The sequence below is a fragment of the Paroedura picta genome, chromosome 15, assembly GCF_049243985.1.
Source record: "Paroedura picta isolate Pp20150507F chromosome 15, Ppicta_v3.0, whole genome shotgun sequence".
Lineage (NCBI taxonomy): Eukaryota > Metazoa > Chordata > Lepidosauria > Squamata > Gekkonidae > Paroedura > Paroedura picta.
The window spans coordinates 2485670-2503732 of NC_135383.1; the positions used below are offsets into that span (position 1 = coordinate 2485670).

At 47.2% G+C, this 18063-nt stretch overlaps 2 protein-coding genes across 3 annotated transcripts in view; both read right to left on the bottom strand.

The window, feature by feature from the left end:
- UBE4B (ubiquitination factor E4B) overlaps positions 1-12171 on the bottom strand; it is a 31891-nt gene extending 19720 nt beyond the window's left edge. Inside the window, exons 1-7 of one of the 2 annotated variants that reach the window (XM_077312327.1) lie at positions 11078-12171; positions 6848-7034; positions 4372-4507; positions 3827-3914; positions 3202-3346; positions 1928-2156; positions 1054-1449 (exon numbers count right to left, since the gene is read on the bottom strand). In XM_077312327.1, coding sequence (XP_077168442.1) covers positions 1054-1449; positions 1928-2156; positions 3202-3346; positions 3827-3914; positions 4372-4507; positions 6848-7034; positions 11078-11101 — 1205 coding nt within the window. In that variant the 5' untranslated portion in view covers positions 11102-12171. The remainder of the gene's footprint in view (positions 1-1053; positions 1450-1927; positions 2157-3201; positions 3347-3826; positions 3915-4371; positions 4508-6847; positions 7035-11077) is intronic. The other variant, XM_077312328.1, reaches the window with a different exon arrangement.
- A 1770-nt stretch (positions 12172-13941) lies between these two features.
- Positions 13942-18035, bottom strand: RBP7 (retinol binding protein 7). Its single transcript, XM_077311041.1, has 4 exons — positions 17795-18035; positions 15979-16157; positions 14982-15083; positions 13942-14164 (listed from the first exon to the last, which is right to left on the bottom strand). The coding sequence occupies exons 1-4, from the start codon at positions 17865-17867 to the stop codon at positions 14114-14116; spliced, it is 405 nt and encodes a 134-aa protein (XP_077167156.1). The 5' UTR covers positions 17868-18035; the 3' UTR covers positions 13942-14113.
- Between the last annotated feature and the right edge of the window lie 28 nt (positions 18036-18063).

An 18063-nucleotide genomic window follows, 5' to 3' on the forward strand; every position in this document is an offset into this window, starting at 1 on the left:
AAGCGATCAAAGCGTCACTCTGAGAGAACTGCGTGTGAAGGAGGAGTGGGGAATCAACCCGGTTCCCCACATCAGATGCAGCCACTTTTAACCACTATACCAAGTTGGCTCCCTACAGAACTATATCAAGGAGCAGGCGATAGCCACCCACTTCTGTTTGCATCTTGCCTTGAAAACCCTACGGGTCTGCCATAAATCAGCTGCGACTCGACAGCTCTACACAAACACACACAGAGTATTCTCCAGCCTTCCCGACCCAGTCTTGATGGAAAAGGTAATCTTGTCTTCAGAGAGAAAATTCATCCAGCTTGCCAATTCTACTGTGGCCCCCAGGCAGCCACGCTGATGATTCACCTAGTCAAGATGCAGCACTTCTACTGCCCCAAGCCCCTACGAGACTGTCCACATCCCAGTTGCCAAGAGGCTGCCATACTGGCACTCCAACTGGACAGCACTCCCAGCACGCCAAGCCCAATGGCACCAAGACTTGGCCTGTGTCACCCAGTCCCCTGTTGCAGCACGTGGGGGGAAAACCCAAAAGCAACGTGTCAAACAGGACATTTTCACTACCGAAAGGAACAGGCCAGGAAATTAATAGGCAGTTCATATCAATAGGCTAAGGATGAAAGGCATAAAAAGCTGGCTGCATTTGGAGGAGAGGTGAGGAACCAAACCAGGCTCTCCAGATTAGAGGCCACTGCTCCTAACCACTACAACAACAAGGCTAACAGACCATCCACGGCCATGAATGCTGCTGACCCAAAAGCCCTCTGTGGCCATGCTTGAAACGAGTATTAGCTGGGCTCACACGTTATTCTTATTAGACATTTATACCGCCCATCCCGGTGAACCGGCCCTGGGTGGCGTACAACAGAAGGTGCAATGCACAAAGATAGAATTTTAAAATTAGATTAAAATATCCCAGCAAGACATTTATTAAAGGGGTTAGTCAACGGGGCTTCTTTAAAAAGAAAACCCTTTTGATGCATATTAAGTCACTGCAACTCTGCACGGCACACACCGAAACAGCAAACTCTCGAAGCCGCAAAATACCTAGACGGTGTCCTGCTCAGGAGAGATGGCCGCCTGACAAGCGGCCCGGGTGAAGCAGTAAACAGCGGCAAGGCCATCGTTACGGGTCTCATCCTGGATGGGGTGGCCCGAGTAGCCGGAGGACTGGTGCTTACGATGGGAGGAGTTGGAGTGGGAGAGAAGACGGAGGCAGCCACTGAGGGTAAGTTGGGAGGCGCCGGAAAGGCCCACGGGTGAGCCACAGTGTACGGGCGGTACCTTGGGGAAGAGGGGGGGACCCCAAGTGGTCCTGTCTGTGGGACCGGAGGGCCGACTGAAAGGGAAGGTACAGTTGTAGGGGCCACCAGGCTGGCAGGAGACGCAAGGAAGGAACCGGCCAAAGGGGTGAGTGCAGGAGCTGGGCTCGTTCCGTAGAGACTAGGATCCAAGAAAAACAAAGGGGAGAAGGAGAGAGACAGACCGGCCACTTAGAGCTTTGTAAAGTAGGAGGGAAAGATGCTAAGTTCAGTGACAGTAAGCTTCATCGTTCCCTAACAGTTTCAAAATGAACTGAATGATAAAAAGGTTGGGGGAACATCACGAGTTGTGAGTTTCCTAGGAAATGCATCCAATGGCAGCCTAAGAATCACTACTAGCATTTCAGAGAAAGGCCACGATTATTGCTCTCATAGCAGAGAGAAGACATTAAAACCTTGCAGGGCTCCTAAAGAAGAACTGGCTGGATTAAAAACAGCTACACGTTTCACGAAGCCTTGCTCCTACGAGAAACACATCATTGCCCACTAATTGGCACAACAGAACTTGAAAATAAAGATTTCGGCAGGCTCGCCTGCCTTTTGCCTCAACTCAACAAAGCTCTGTGTAGAATTCAGCTGCTTGCAAAAGATCCACTTACCTCGATAAGGAACTGGAGCCAAAAGACCCCACGTTGCAGAATATGGGGCTCGTTCCTGGATTGGAGCCGGTGTTCAGGACCAGGCTTCTATCAGGTGAGCGGGCAGCTGCTGCAATCGGCTGGGACGTCGCCGTCAAACTGGCAAAGGGGTTCTCCTCCCTCGACTGGGTCGACATCATCAGAACTTCCATGAGGATCTGCCCGATCAAGTCTTTAAAATCCGAGTACACTTTTCGAGAAGGGAGAGACAGCAGAAAGGTGACCATCCTTCATGCCACCTGTCCCATTGATGCCTCGAGTGCTACCGGAGGCCTGCAGTGGGTCTATGAGGCTGTTAAACCAGGATAATAGATCACATGAACAAGATGCGAGCGGGTGTTCTTTTCCCACGAAGCCCCAGAAGAGCCTCACGCTCAGCCAATATACACAGGCTAGTGATCCCTGGCCCCAAAGGAATCTGTCTGGCCACAACCAGAGCCAGGGTCCTCTCAGCCTTGGCTCCCACTCCCACCTGGTGGAACAAAGTTCCACAGGGTCTGTAAAGCAACTCTCCCACCAGGCCTATGGTTAAGGTCAGTAAGACAGTCAGCATCATCATCTAACTGGCCTCCCTCCTTTATCGCACCTCCACCCTGGCTTCTGGTTCCACCCATGGGTGGAATTTTTAGAACTGTGATTTTAATTGCATTGCTGAACATGGGCTGTTCGCCACCCTAGGTTCATTCTGGCAGAGAGGGCGGTCCATAAAGAAATCAATAAAATAAAGCATTCTACTCCCACCCACTACCCCACGTAGAGGTCCAGAAGAGAGCCTCAGAGGGCAGGGACAGCTCCTTCTAGCAGTTTCAAAGCTCCCACCAGCTCCCTCTGCTGCTACATCACCCCAAAAGGGAGTCGTGAATGAAGTGGCAGTGCTGGCAAAGCCGACATGCCAATCTGCCAACAGAAGAGGCTGACATGGCTTTGCATCTTGAAGGCGATCCAGCAGGGGGAGTTCAGCCACCCACAGAATTTAGTCACCACACGCACAGAATGTGCTTCCCACCCACTCAGACACCCTCTGCTGTTAACGAATACATCTGGGGCTCAACACCACCAAAACCCAGGAAAATCCAAAGCTGCCAGATGGAACATTATGTATGGAATACTACAGGATTAGCCCCTGGAGCAGAGTTTAAGAGGAGCCTCAGCCAGAGATCCCAGAGAGCCACAGACAAGGTAAAAGGCACAACAGGTTAACCTTTAAAAGAATGCAAAACAGCTGTGTTTCTTACCCTCTTTGGGGTTCTGTTTAAATTGCTCAGAAAGCGAAGTTAAGAAGATGACGTCCCTGTCACGATCCTTCCAAGAGACCCTGAAGATCTTGCAGATTAACTGTAAGGCTTGCTCTTCTGATATTTCAGATCCTGATGGAGGTTCCTTTGACACAGGAAACGGGAAACATCAAGAGAGGCTGTTTTTTCCTACCTCACTGCTTACTACCTAGAGGAGTCTCAAAGTGACTTGCAATTGCCTCTCCTTCCTCTACCTACAACAGACACCCAGTGAGCTCTGAGAGAACTAGGAGTGGCTCAAGGTCACCCAGCTGGCTGAATGGGGAGGAGGAGTGGGAAACCGAACTCAGTTCTTCAGATTAGAGGCCATCTTAACCACAATAGTTGCCTCTCAAACAGGCCCCCCATAAAGCATTCATTGGGAGTGCCAAAAACATAAAAGTAGGTTTTTAAGCACCCTTGTGAACATTGCTCCCCTCCCCAATGTGTGTATGTGAAATAAGCAGGGATTCTAGCCAGATTATGAGTTAGAAATCCAAAACCCAAGCAGCACTCCCAACTAGGTACTTCCACCGTTACACCCATGATACAGAGGTTCTAGCCGCACGCTTTTGGGCTCACCCACCTTATCAGTGAGGCTCCTCTTCTCCCTTCGATCGCTCTCATCGACTTCCATGTTTTCAATTCCTGAATCTACGTCCACCTGGGACATACTGTAAGCAGAACAAAGAGGCCATTAGTCTCCGGACGTTCAAGCAGGCTTGCTTTGTAGAAGTTGCTGACCAAACGGACAGGCGCAGTGAGAGAAAGGAGGACGGACGGATGCAGGAAGAAGGGAAGCCATTAACAGCCGTCAGTCAATAGACTGGCCTTCCACAACCCACCGTGCACACAGCTTTTGCTTCAGAACTGGCCTGAGCAACTTATGGCCCAAGAGGAGTCTGGAAGGCTTAGGCAGTGGCCCATCCCAATTCTGAAAGCACTCTTATTTTTGGTGCCAGCCTAGAAATGCCCATACTGGAGGACTATGAACGCCATTCTGCATTCTTCTAGGATGAATATGGTTCATGCAGGTTCCATTTTAGCATGTTAAAACCTGGGAGGAAACAGCACCAGAAGTGGCCCATGGGACAGCAGGCCGAGTCTGAATGCAGAGGCAACTCCATTTACCTTTTCTCGCAGGAGACACTGTCGATATCCATGCTTTGCGATCGGGAGAGGGACTGAGACTGTGTTTCGAGGCTGTTTGATGGAGAACTGCTGAGCGAACTGACTCCTTCGCTGCTCTGGCTTCGGTGGGCTACACCTGAAGGAAAGACACGACAAAATGTATAAAAGTCTGGTTCGTGGCAACTCAAAGACCGGCCATGTGCCTTTCAACAGGAGCTTCCATGAGTTGCGGCTCATGTCAGATACGTGATGAGGAAGATCACACTGGGAATTATTCTTGCGGGAAAGATAACAGAGGCCAGAGGTGTGGTGAGGAGGTTCAAGCAGCATCTTAGCTACTTTGGGGGCAGAAAAAGTGAATAGGAAATACAATTTTGAAGGGCCAAGTAAAATGAAATATACATGTATATCTATGTCAACGGAACAGCAGACTACGTTCCCAGCCAATTAAACCTAAAGTGAAGTCCAGGCACCCTTCAATTAGGAGCAGGGGACTGTCCGAAGAACCTCTGTGAGAATCAGAGTGTTTGCCTTTTATAGCTGCTCCCACAGAAGCCGGAGAGCTCTGCTGCACCTCCTTGAGCCAGACAGCCCTTCCAAGAGCTAGCAGAGTCCAAATTTACCCACTCGCCGAAGAAGCCATTTAGATCTCAGCATGAGCTGACGTTCTGCACATTGTGCTTTCCAGTCAGGCAACACACTCAGGACAGCAGCCCCAGCAGAAGCGCAAAGGCACATTTGCAATTCTGACAGAGCACGGTGGATGCAACCACAATATGGCTGCCACAGGAGGCAGCGCCAGCCATCTTAACTTTAAAGAACACAGTGCAGAACCTTATGTTGAGGCAGCAGCTGCCACCAAAGAAACATTTTTCAAAAGCCTGCACAGCCAATTGAATCTGCAATGGCCAATCAAAAGCTTCACTGGGCAAAAACCCTACCTGGCCCCGCCTACTGCTTAAGAACACCTGGCAGGTGTTAGACAGAGTACCCACAGGTGCCATGTTGGGGACCCCTGCCCTAGTCCTCACCTACAACACAGACAGATACCCTAGAGCAGGGGGTGGCTAAACTGTGGAGCTCTAAATCTGCATAAACTACAGTTCCCACAAGCCACGTATGGCCACCCAAAATCAGCACACACCACCCACACAAGCCGCCTTTTTCCAAACCACCCAGGCCAGCACTCCAGGGTTCCCCCGTGCCTTTCTACCCCTCCCCAGAAAACTGTGATGTATTTTAGACTAAGACTTCTTCAGAGCCACCCAAAAATTCCATGGCTGGGCCGCAACCTGCCTCTTCCTGGATGACATCCAGCACTTCACGTCTCCCAAACACCCTGGCGCTCTTAACAGCAGCCGCCAAACCTGTTTTACTTCCAAGCTGGCTGCCGATGGGGCTGGGGAAGGAGACACCTAGATGGGCAGGTGAAGGAAGGCTTCCGAGGATGGTTTTCCAAAAACAGTGCCCTCTTTCTTGGCATCAAAATAAAACTAGCAGCCTATTCTTCCATGGCGCTGCAAAGGGATTCCTGCAAACTGCCTCACACAGAATCCTTTGTTTATCCTAAGCACACACTGATGTGGAAGTGATCAACCGTTACCACTGCCACCTAATCTCTCTCTGTTTGCAACCCTCATTAGCCGCCTTTCTATTTTGCAGACTTCAAGGCAGCTTACAAAGTCAATAAAACAATGATTATTGAAATACCACAATGAAAATTCTCCAATTAGGACTGCCAGTAAGGGAAAAAATGGATGCATTCCTAAATAAAAGTGTCTTCAACTTACTCCCGAAGAGTGAAAGTGAGGGAGCCAGGTGTACCTCCCGGGGGGAGGGATGTTCCATAATCATGGGGCTGCCACTGAAAAGGCCCTCATGCCCCCCCCCCAAATTATTCTTTAGCCCTAGGAAGAATACATAGCTCGGTTGGTCCCGAAATTAATTTTGTGCCAAATGTCAGGAACCCCCCCCCCCCCAATTCAGGTGTCAACAAGAGGCCTGGAAGCCAGGTCACCTGAGCTGCTTCAACAAGGGGAAAATCCACTGTGTTTTTATTGTTATATTGCATCTCATCATAAGGTCAATGTGCAAAATCGCTAACCACAGTTCAACCAACGGCTGCCTACAACAACCACAGGAAGTTAAGAAAGGAGAGGAAACTAAGGACACATGAAAGAGGACTCAGACACGGAACTGAGAGCAGAGCTACGAAGAGGAGTAAGCTTGATTCCCAATGCTTGAAATAACCAGAGTTGAGGGGTAAAGTCAGCCCCCCCAAGACAATTTAAGCTTGCCAAGTTCTTACTTCCCAACAGGCGCCACCATCCTTGCCTTTCCACCTCTGGGAATGCTGATAGCAGGAGATGCGGAGGAGAGGGTGTCTGACCCAGAAGCAGCATGACTTTAGGTTATTTGGCTTCTGCAGGTCCCCTTGCCAGTGTGAAAGCGGCAGAAAAACTAAGCTGCAGCTTACCTGATGCGCCAATTGGAGAGGTAGCAGGGGTCATGCTGTGAACATTTAGCCCAAGGTTGTGGGATGCTCCAGGGGATGGTGCTGCTACAGGTGGTCCTGGCGGATTCTCTCTCTGCGGAGACGTAAGCGGCGTGGTGGGCTGGGATGATGGCCCGCCAGCGAGCCGAGCAAGGCGCCTCCGACGGATCTGAGGCCAAGGGATGCACAACAAGTTAACGAGCTTTCCTGAGCCTCAATCTTCCAGGAGAGAGGCAGAACGCCAACATGTACGAAATACAGTCAACAACCACTGCAAGCCAGGTAAAGTTATCCACTCCCTGAATGCATCAGGGTTGCTGGTTGGAAAGAAAGACCCCACAATGTTCGTGATGGGAGAACCAAATTACAATTATGCAGAAACACAGAGCGCCCAATCCCTTGCTCACTTTTTTGCACCTCTTCCAGCTGTATGATATCTTTTTCAGGCCTACTCCTTATGCAAAAGTGCAACATACCGATTTAAAACAGATTTGGGAATCCAAAGTAAATATCTTTGCACTTGCAGGTTTGGAATGACCGAAAACAGAGCGTTTTGGAGATTCTCCTCCTTCAAGAACATGCCTCTGTTCTATTAGCTTGGCCAATTACTTAATATCCTAACAGTTTACCACTTAGGCTTCCCTCAAGAGATTGCCAAAGAGCATTTTCACAGAAACTGATACAGAACATGTGGAAAACACGGGTGGTGTTCATTCCCCTGACCAGATGGAGCACTATAATTAGAAGTGGTGCAAGCTCTCCCTCACCCATAGCCTTGAGCAACAAGGTCAAAAACACACTCTTTCTGGCTCTCCTAAAAGTCTCTACCCAGAAGTGTTGTGCTCCATTTTTACCAGATCCACGAAGAACTGTGTTTTGCAAGACTGAACATGAAAGGGTGACAGATTCCAAAGTCCAGGCAACCAGCCACGTCTCTAGAGACCCATTTATGTGATTTTTAGGCTGCCCCTCTCCAAAATGGTTTCAGGACAGCTTACAAGAGTTTCATAAAAATCCCAAATACATACAAGGCCTGACTATTCCCCTGTTAAACTTACTCTAAGTATTCCCTCTGTCCATAGGTTATTCTCCACGGAGCCAAGGCCCTGTTCGGAAGGGGGCAAGCAGCCTGGGTGAGATCCCAGGCGGGGGACTAGGCAGAGGTTCCATAAGGGTGCAGCCCTTGGCCTCAACCAAACACCTGGCGGAAAAGTGCCATCTTCCTGGCCGAGGTCCCCACCGGCAGCTCATTCTATCAGGTTGGAGCCAGAGCTGAAAAAGCCCTGGCTGCAGTCGAGGCCAATAATGCCCCTCTAGGGCCAGGGACCATAAAACAAGTGCTCTTGGGGGGGCATGTATGGAGAAGCAGTCCCTCAGGTATGCAGAAACGCACTTAAAACCAGCATCTATGACATCTATTTACATGCATGTGTTTCTGGACTCATATGCGCTTGCAGTGAAAGTTTCTGTACAATCTGAGGGAGCCTATCATAATCTTTCATTCTGTCCCTTGAAAAGATACCATCTTGTTTACACCACACTGAATGATTGGAAGCAAATGAATAAGCCCCTCCAGAGCAAGTGGTTGGTCACTGTGGGAGACAGGATGCTGGACTAGATGGAATCCTGCTCTGATTCAGTAGGCCTCATCTTTTTCAAGCCCATTTAAGATTCCTGCTCTTTCCCGTTCTCAAAACGGGCAAAATGTTAGAACAATGCACTGGCTAAAGAGAAAGAGCAGTAAATCAGGCAGCTGCTCGCTGGAATCTCATCCTTGCCCTGAGGGAAACAGCTGACCTTAAGCAAACCACTTTCACCCTCAGAGCAGCCTTTGCCTGCAATACAGGAACAACCCTGGCCCACCTTACAGCGCCGCCTGAACACCTGAAAGAGCTCTATCAATGCTGAATATTACAAGCCCTTCATGTGCCTGAAGTAGCTAATCACTACTGCAATACAGATCTTAGGTAAGCCTGCCAAGTTGTTGGTTTCTTTTTAAAAGCAAAGTTGTGTTGGTGGGGTCTTGCAGAAATTTCAAAGCAGCACTTGCCAGAAATAGAATTTTACATATCATATAAACTCCCTTGATGAGAGAGTGTATCTGAAATGTGCAGTTACAATTATTAGGTTTACACAAAACGGGCAGGCGTAGAATCATAATGCCTTGCCTACCTGGATGAAGGAGTTAGATGTTTAACTACTATTCCAGAAGCAACTAATATTTACCAACCTAAAAGTCCCTCCCCTTTTAGCACTGCCATTGATCTCTCCCAGTGTCTGATGGGACCTGTAGTCTTCCCTTCCTAGCATGCAAGGACGTTTTGAAGCCATTTGTGCATGTGTGTCAATACCAAAGGATTGCTAAATCATTGCCTACAAACCAGATATCAGAACCACCATGTTCTTCTACAAGACACTCAATGACTTAGCATTAGTAACAGCCACTATTTAGTCCTTCATATAAACACATTCCTACACACCAACGTTGAAAAGGATAGATAGCAACCTTTTACATCTCACCATAGGAACAAGATTCCATGGACTTCGTCAACGATGCTCAGGTTCTGCATTAAAAAATAGTTTTACAGCAACACCCTAATTCTGTGTTTATAAATGTCCCACTGTGTTTATAAATCAAGTTTTCCTTGATTTACCAGGGTCACGAGGCAGATAACCTTACTAGGCCACCATAAGTTAGCTGCAACTTGGTGGAACTTTCCACCACCACGCCAAGTCAAAGAAGTTGAGGCTAACAACGGCCAGGTTCAACGCCCCATTCCGCCATGAAACAAATTAGGAGATCTTGGGTAGTTAAGTCTATTAGCCTCACTCATACCCCACAATGTTATGAGGATAAAATAAAGAAGGATTTCCTAGATGCCAGATGAAATACAACTGCAGTAAATAGATTGTTCCTTGGAATGGATGAAATTCTAAGCCGAGATTTTTCACATGTGGCATAAGGCTTTTCTCCCCACTCCTTCCATGTGCCACCCAATCACATGCTCAGGAAATAATAAAGACTATATTCCATCCCCAAGGAGGTGACTGCACATATACAATGCCTCAGCTTGGGAATCAAGGCCTCTGCCTACTAATTCTCAGCATTTCCTATCCCTATGCACTTCTCTCCTCCTCCAAGAAAAGCTACATTTTGCTTTGTACCTTTGCATGTTAACTCCCTTCTTTGCAACACCCCATTTTGACTGGGATATAAGGGACATCTATTCCTACTTCCTAGCTTTAACTCTCAAAAGTCCATATCCTAGATACCTCGTGGGTCTTCCAGATGCTCCTGAACTCAAATCTTGGTATCCAAACTGCTATGGCAGCTTTAAGGCAATTTTTCCTTATCTCAAGCTGTTGTACTACTTCCCCCAAAATGTGAGTCCATTTCAAAGTCTATAACAAACCAAATTGCCAACACAACTGATCAGGTTATTCTGAATGCTTTTACAGCCAACACTGTCTGGTCACAAGAGTTTTATTCATTTTTAAAAACTCAGTACTACTGTGGAGGAAAAAAATAGAGATCAGAACAGACTGGAATTCAGCAACACTGAAGCACAGATACATTCCGGCAAACTGATTTCCCACACTGAAATTACAACTGCTCAGAACGTGCCTCACTTTTAAAAGATAAACAATACATATAGTCTGAATAATATACAGGATATCCTCTTAGTAAGACAGGAAGTACTCTCTGTCAGCCTCATCACTATAGTATCTGAGAGTCTTCCAAGCATTCCATAAGCAACAGTATCACCTGTCACATGTAGGTCTATGCTATACAACAAAATCCTGTTGCTTAGACCTAGCAAGAAACTTGAACCCAAATCCAGCTGTGTAAAAAACAAATTTAAAAATTATCTTGAGATCTTCATTGGACAGCTATTAATCATCACACAAGACAACACAATTATTCAGGGGAGAAGAGAGACTCAATCGTTTTGTTAACTGTAAACATTTATTCAGTAGGTTGAGATGTGTCTAAACAGACCGTGCATTTTTCTATACAGCAAAATATTATCTGGATGCCTCACCACAACATATATAAATTTGCTACTTAGACATAACTGTAGTGCTCAAAATCTCTTGCCAGTAGAAACTCCTTTCCTTAGAACCATATATTTGCAGTGCATATCTAAGTGCCCAGACCTTCTCATCACCCGCTTTCCCCATTTCCAGACTGATAAGAAGTCTCAAACTCACCTCATCAGCGCTCAGCTCCTCCATTGTTTTCCTCTTAATGGTGAAAGGAGTTGGGGGGAAGGGGGTACACTGTAAGTCTCTTGAGTAGTGTGCTTTCAGGATAGAGACTTCTAAGGGAATTCCTATCCTGCTGCCTAATTCCTTAGTGATGTCTCAAAATTGCATAGTCAGAGGTTAAGAGTAACAACACAGAACACGCTTCCCCCCCCCTCCACACACAACTTCCTTTGCTCCGCCTGTTCAACGAGGGAGCCTCACACTCACAAATAACCCCAAGCCAAACCACTTTCAACACCTGAACCACCAGGTATGCTCCTTTCCTGTCCCTTAACTGCCTCTCCTGGAACCCCAGTTTTGAGCACTTCCTTCCACAGGTTCAAGCTTTTTTTTAGCTTTTGAAAACAGCTGCCTCACACAGCCTACCCAAGCTACCTCTAATACCAGAGTCCAAATGTTGTCTCCAGCGTAACTCCTGCCCTCAAAAGACAACCAAGCCTCCTATACACCCCTTGGCTTGCTCTCCCCCCCACAATCAACCCTCAAGCCACCAGGTCGGCTCAACGTTTCTTCGTACCCCTCGTACTTACTGAGGCCTATATTCCCCAAGCCCCCAACGGCAGGACGCCTTTTCGTACTCCAGAGAGCCCGCGGCTTGCTGTCTGTGCCCCCCAACCCCCAGTTGCAGGCTGCCTTCCGTGTAGCCCACAAGCCCTATTGCTCCCATAGACATATACATGGACCTCTCTTCCTTTTACCGTAAAGCCTCAGCTGCCTGCTGGCCCCTGAATGCCCACATTCACGGACTACACCAGCTGCGTGTGCCGGAGCCACAGCTTCTCCCCTGCCCCTCACAGCTCCCCTACAGCTTCTCCGTCCTCCCCTTCAAGCCTTCGAGGAGCCCGCTTAGGCCACAGAAGGAAGGCCAGGCCCCACCCCAGGCCGTGCCCTGCGCCGCTCAACGCCGCCACCAGCGCCCCCCAAGGCTGCGCCCCTTCCTCTGCTGCTGCTGCTCCTGCCGCCCCACACAGATTATTCATCAAAACAAGGCGGCAGCAGCGGCCATCTTGCGTCGCATCACGTGACTCCCTCCTCCTTCTCCGCCTCCTCCCCGCTTTGCCTACGACCGGCGGGATGCGCGCACGCGCGCCGAGCGGCGGCCAATAGGAGGACGCGGGGCGGGAAGTTCTTTTCTCGCTCCACCATCCCGCCCACCCAACCCCCCAAGCACACAGCCGGACCCGCCGGAGCGCGCGCCCTCGAGCGGCGACCAATGGGCGAGCCGAGGGGCGGGGCCGCCGCAGGACGGAGCGAGAGCAGGCTAGGCTGCGCGCGCGAGAAGAGGGCGCGCTCAGGGCGACCAATAGCGGCGTGAGAGACGCCTTCTTTTCCCGCCCTCGAAATACTACAGTCAAAAAGCTATGCAGGAGCGGTGGGGGCAGGGAGACTCTAGCGGGGGGCGGGGCTTGGAGGGGCTGTGCTATAGTAACAGGGGCGGGGCAAGGCGTGTCACGAGGGGGAGGGAGAAGAGTATTTCGAGAGGCGGGAAGAGGACTGTGGGGGAGGGGCAGCTGCTTGAGGTGATTTTTCTCTTGAGAGGCTTCCATGTATAAAAATCAGAAATAAAGCAAAATAGACATTCGTAATGTTAAAACATAATCACCAAGGCCCTCCTTTTTAATCAGTCACTTCCTACATGTGCAGACTGTGTGTTGAAGGCAAATTGTCAGGGAGACCTTACAAGACGGAAAATTCGAACTCCTAACAGCAGCTACAAGAACTAAACTACTATTCCAGACATGTCTGAAGAAGTAAAACTGACTTATAAAAATTGATGCGGGACTAAAAGATCAGCAACATGCCACATTTTCGGCTTTGGGATGTATTTCTGTCTCTAAAGCATTTTTAGTCCCTATTGAGATTCAGGCAGTTGATTGAATCTTCTGGAGGACGATCAAAACTAATGATGAACTAAACATGCTGCTTTAAATTGGGTGATTTGTATGTTATAGCCAGTACCCTTGTAGAAGAGGTGCTCCTTATTGTGAGAAAAATCAACAACTCTTCCCAAATGGCTCCTGGTACCACTTGCAATTTTTGTTAGGTCTTCTTTTTCAAATGTAGAAAACAGCAAGACTAACAACCTTTGCACTTATATATTCCTACTGTTAAGATGGTCAGTTCTTAGCCTGACGAAGCTCACGCCTCGAATAAATCTTTGTTGGTCTTAAAGGTGCCCCTGGTTTTATCGTGAACCTTTGCACTCGAAAGCTCACGTCTCTACTTATTTGTTATTTATAAATACAGATGTTACTGCTTCTCCCGTCTCAATTAAACAATCGAGATCTGAACCCTCTTGTCTGTTGGTGCATTATCAATTTTATTAGAGATTAGATAAATCAGTCTGCCATTACTATTTCAATTCAGACACAGAAAACAAGATACCAAAAGCTTTTTTGTGTAACCCAGGGGCCACCTAGTGGATGGTATGGCCTAGCTGCTATAATCCTATTTACCGGCAGGAATTATTTTAGCCTTTCGCTGAAGGCCCCAAGAAAGCAATTTTTTTTTTCACCCCAATTTGAACATTTCTGTGAGGAAGGCTAGGCCCTGGGTAACTATGAATTTCCAGCCAGCCCGATTCGCTGGTAAGATGTCATAAGACGCTAAGTAATGTATTGCAGCAAGAAAGGGAGAACTGAGAATCCCAAAGCGTTAAGGAGTGATGCAGTTAGATTAACCAAAATCAGCTTTTCAGGTCTACGATTACTCCTTTGATAATGTAAGAAGTACCTTGCTAATCTAGCAGATTTCTATGATTAATATTAACAGCCTTTGCAGCTTGAAAAGAGATACACGTTTTCGAGTTGCTTTGCAAGAATTTATCTTTAATAGACACGCTGGTAACAGTTACAGTGCATATCCTTTGGAAAATGCAGTTGACAATATCTTTGCCTTGTAAAGCTGCCTTCTTGAACCATTCTTCTGAATTTAACTCATCAACTCTTCTACTAAGTCGTATGGTCCCTGGGATTCACTTCATGCTCTCTTGAAAACCTGCCTGCTTACTTGGTCTTCACACCGGAGTTCCTATAAGGGAAGACACAGAACGGTTGTACTGCATATTCCTTGGGTTAGATAATCAACATCACGCTATTCTTGGGAGAGAGCTTGCAACTTAGGGACAGAGTTCCCATTTTGCATGCAGAAGGCTGTAGATTTGGTCTCCAGCTAAAGGATTGCCAAGATGACATCATAGTAAAATTGTTTCAGGCAAAAGTTAAAAAAAAAAACACCAAGGGTCAGGACCTTAAAAAAGGCATCTATATACATTCACATGACAGTGGTGGTGGGGAGAACTGGTACAGAGGTTTATGAAATTATGCACCAGGTGGAGAGAGTTGACAAACAGAAATTTTTCTCCCTCTCCCAAAAAACTACAACTTGAAGGCATCTGATTAAGCTGATGAACAGCAGATTCAAGATGGACAAAAGGAAATACTTAAGGAAATACTTATTTACACAAGTGAATAAAAGGTCCAGTTCACTGCTAGAAGATGTCATGATGGCCATAGGTACCTTTAAAAAGGAATTAGAAGATCCATGGAGGAAGAATGCTATTTGTGCTATTTGGTCCTAGCCAGGATGACTAAAGGAAACTTCCACATTCAACCTGCGAATCCCATTGCCAGGAAGCAATATCAAGGGAAGGCCTCAACTTCTATGTTATTTTGCTGGCCCTCCAAAGGCCACTGAGTGAGACTAGATGGACCATTGGTCTGGTCCCACAAATATAGAGGTTATTTGGGATCAGAAGCAAAATCTGGCTCCCAGGTACATAGGATGTTACTTTTGGACATGCAGTGGCTTCACTGCTAAAAGTCTTCCTGAGCTGAAATATAGGTACCAAATAGAGTTCATCTCCTTCAATCCAGTGACTCCAGCCTCTGTTATTCTTCTCACCCGTCTGGACACAAACCAGCTTGTCACCATCCCAGGTAACCACACTCTGCATTGGAAAGAGAATGGCATCAAAATGTTACCAGCCTACTTCTCATAACATCCATGTTCCAAGTTGGGTACCTTTCCCTCTACTTCCATATTAGCTGGGAAACCCTTTCCTCTAAAGGCGGTTTTAAACTTGAGCTCTCCTCACAACATAAACTTGAGCTCTACTCCTCAGACTGAACAACCCAGAGCTAGCAACCCTACAGAGGGACTGCTGTTCAGTGACAGAACATCCACTTGGTATGCAGGAAGTCCCAGGTTCAATCCCCGGCATATCCAATTAAAATAGTCAGGCGGTAGGCAGTGCAAAAAGACTTCTACCTGAAATCTACCTGAGGTTGCTACCTGGCTCATTAGACAGTACCAACCTTGATGGACCAGTGACCTGATTCAGTATAAGGCCGCTTCACATGTACCTACCTATCCAATCTTTCTCTAAGTGAGGTAGGGCTTCCAGGTCCCCCCTGGCCACTGGTAGGGGATGGCAGGGTAGAGTTGCCAGATCCAGGTGGGGAAATACCTGAAGATTTGGGGGTAGAGCTGAGGAAGATAGGGACTCCAGTATAATACAATGCCCCCGACCCCACCCTCCATTTTCTCCAGGAGAACTGATCTCTGTAGTCCACAGATGAGATGTAATTCCAGGGGATCCCAGGTCCCACCTGGAGGCTGGCAACCCAAAATGAGGGCTGCTATGCTTGGACTTGCCATGTGACACTGCATGTCAGGGTGTGGAATATCCCTATTCCCAATTTAGTTGTGCAATACAAACCACATTCCTACATGTGAATCAAGGACAATGTTGTCCTAAGTAAAAAGACACCATGTCCACAAGGGGCAGGGTGAGATCATGCACAGTTAGGTCTATAGAGCTGGCCCTTCAACAGGCCTCTCACCTTGCATTTCCTGTTGTCCAGGCCTTTGTTGTCTTCTTCAAACTCCTCCCCAATTTTGAACTGGACAAAATAATTCCGGAACGTGCTTGTTGTGCGGATAGAGAAGGAGTCCCCATCCTGCTCAATAACCTTCTGAGGCCGCAGCATTTTTGCTATCTTGCGAGTTGCAAAATCAATACCTGGCAGACAGAAATAAATCTAGTCTCTCTGTGTGTGTCTTGCCCACTGGATCCAGCAATCATATCACCCTGAGCCTGACTTTCCCCCTCCCCTTCTTAGTCTGACATTCAGACTTGGGTCAGACCCTTGGCAGAGCATTTCCAGAGTCTGTAAGCCAGTAGGCAAACTAAGATATGTCAGTTCCATGAGATTTATGGTGGGCAGTTTACTTATTCCAATCCTCTCCCAAAGATCGGTCCTGCAGCAACCTTGTACGGTAGTGCCAAAATCAATTATTCGGTTGCTGATTTGCTGCCGCTGGATGGAGGCCTGCTTAGCCACCATCCCAGTCCCAAAAGATTGTTTGTTATAGATCTCCCAACAGTGGGGGCACTGAACAAGGGCCAAGCACAATAATCTAAATGCTTTTGTCTTGTTAAGTATAGCCTTCCAAAGCTAATCTAGCAGGTTGCAAATTTAGATGACATGAGATCTATTTTTAGAATGTCTGCAATAGATTCACAGGGTAAAACAGGAAGCAAAACAGCTTGCTGACCACTGGAAATATTTCCCAGTTTAGTCACCTAGAGGGATTTTTGTTCATCATAGGTGACTAAGAAATGGGAACCAGCATGGGGATGAGACAGGGGCTAGTGCTGGACCATCATCTACTTTCTCTATACTCTGTTTAGCCACCAGGTCCACCTCTACTGCTAGGTTTCACTGAAGTCTTAGCCTGTGCTATCTTGTAGGGATATTGTGAGGAAGCTGCCTTGAAATCTATCCATTTATCTAATAATGCTATGAGCCCCGTTTTACAGACAAAAAAGATGAAGTCAGGAAGAATATAACACACCTGATAATATTGGGGCCAAGACTATTTCCTCCTTCATACACATATGAACAACTTAAGGCGCCTCTGAAACATCCCGCAAATTGACAGTAAATTGAACCCAGCCTAAATTCTAAAGCAACAGGAGAACTTGAATACTTAGCTTTTTTCTTTCAAATAGCACTTTTGACTTGTGGGTATAAATCATAGAATCACAGAGTTGGAAGGGGCCATACAGGCCATCTAGTCAAACCCCCTGCTCAATGCAGGATCAGCCCAAAGCATCCTAAAGATATAGCCCCACCTGCACTGCACATTATGGGTTCTACTCTCACGGTCCCATTGTCATTAGCTTCTTAAAGTGCCCCTCATTGAGTGTGGCTCAATAGAAAGTCACGATTATCTGTAAATTTAAATTAGGACCCTTACAGTACAATCCTAAATAGAGTTACACCGTTCTAAACCAATTAGTTTCAAGGAGCAGATATTAAACAAGAACTGGAGAACCACCAGAAAACACAGAATGAAATCCGAGGAAAGAAGAGAAAGACCTGGTGTGGTCTAAGGACATCTTCACATTGTACAGCCAGGCAAGCAACCCAGCATGTTACCACACCAAGGACACAAGCTAGGACAAGACGGAAGAAAAGTAGAAATTGGAACAAGTTCTTGCTACAAAAGCATAACTTACATACACAATAGAACAGTGTCCAGAATGCAAAAGAGCTTTTGGACCAAGAAAGAGTTTACCCAGCTAAGAAAGGATTTCAGCACAAGCCCCAGGAAAAGGCAGGGGAGAAAAAAATCCAAACTATAGTATCTTACCTAAGGCCAGCATATAGCCTTCAAAATTATCACTAGAAGCAAAGTTCCAAGTGCCACTAAAATCCACAGGCATTATAGCAAGCAGGGACCACACAGAAAGAAGGGGAAAAGACAATACTTAAGCATACAAAACTCCCTTCCCTGATCCTCTATATATGGGGAAGGGAGAAAGGCTTGCAGCTGGTCTTGTTGGGTGGGTGTGGGCTCCCGGCTAGCCAGGGGGTGGGATCTGGAACCTGGAGGAGAAAGTTCACACTGGTTGCAATCTT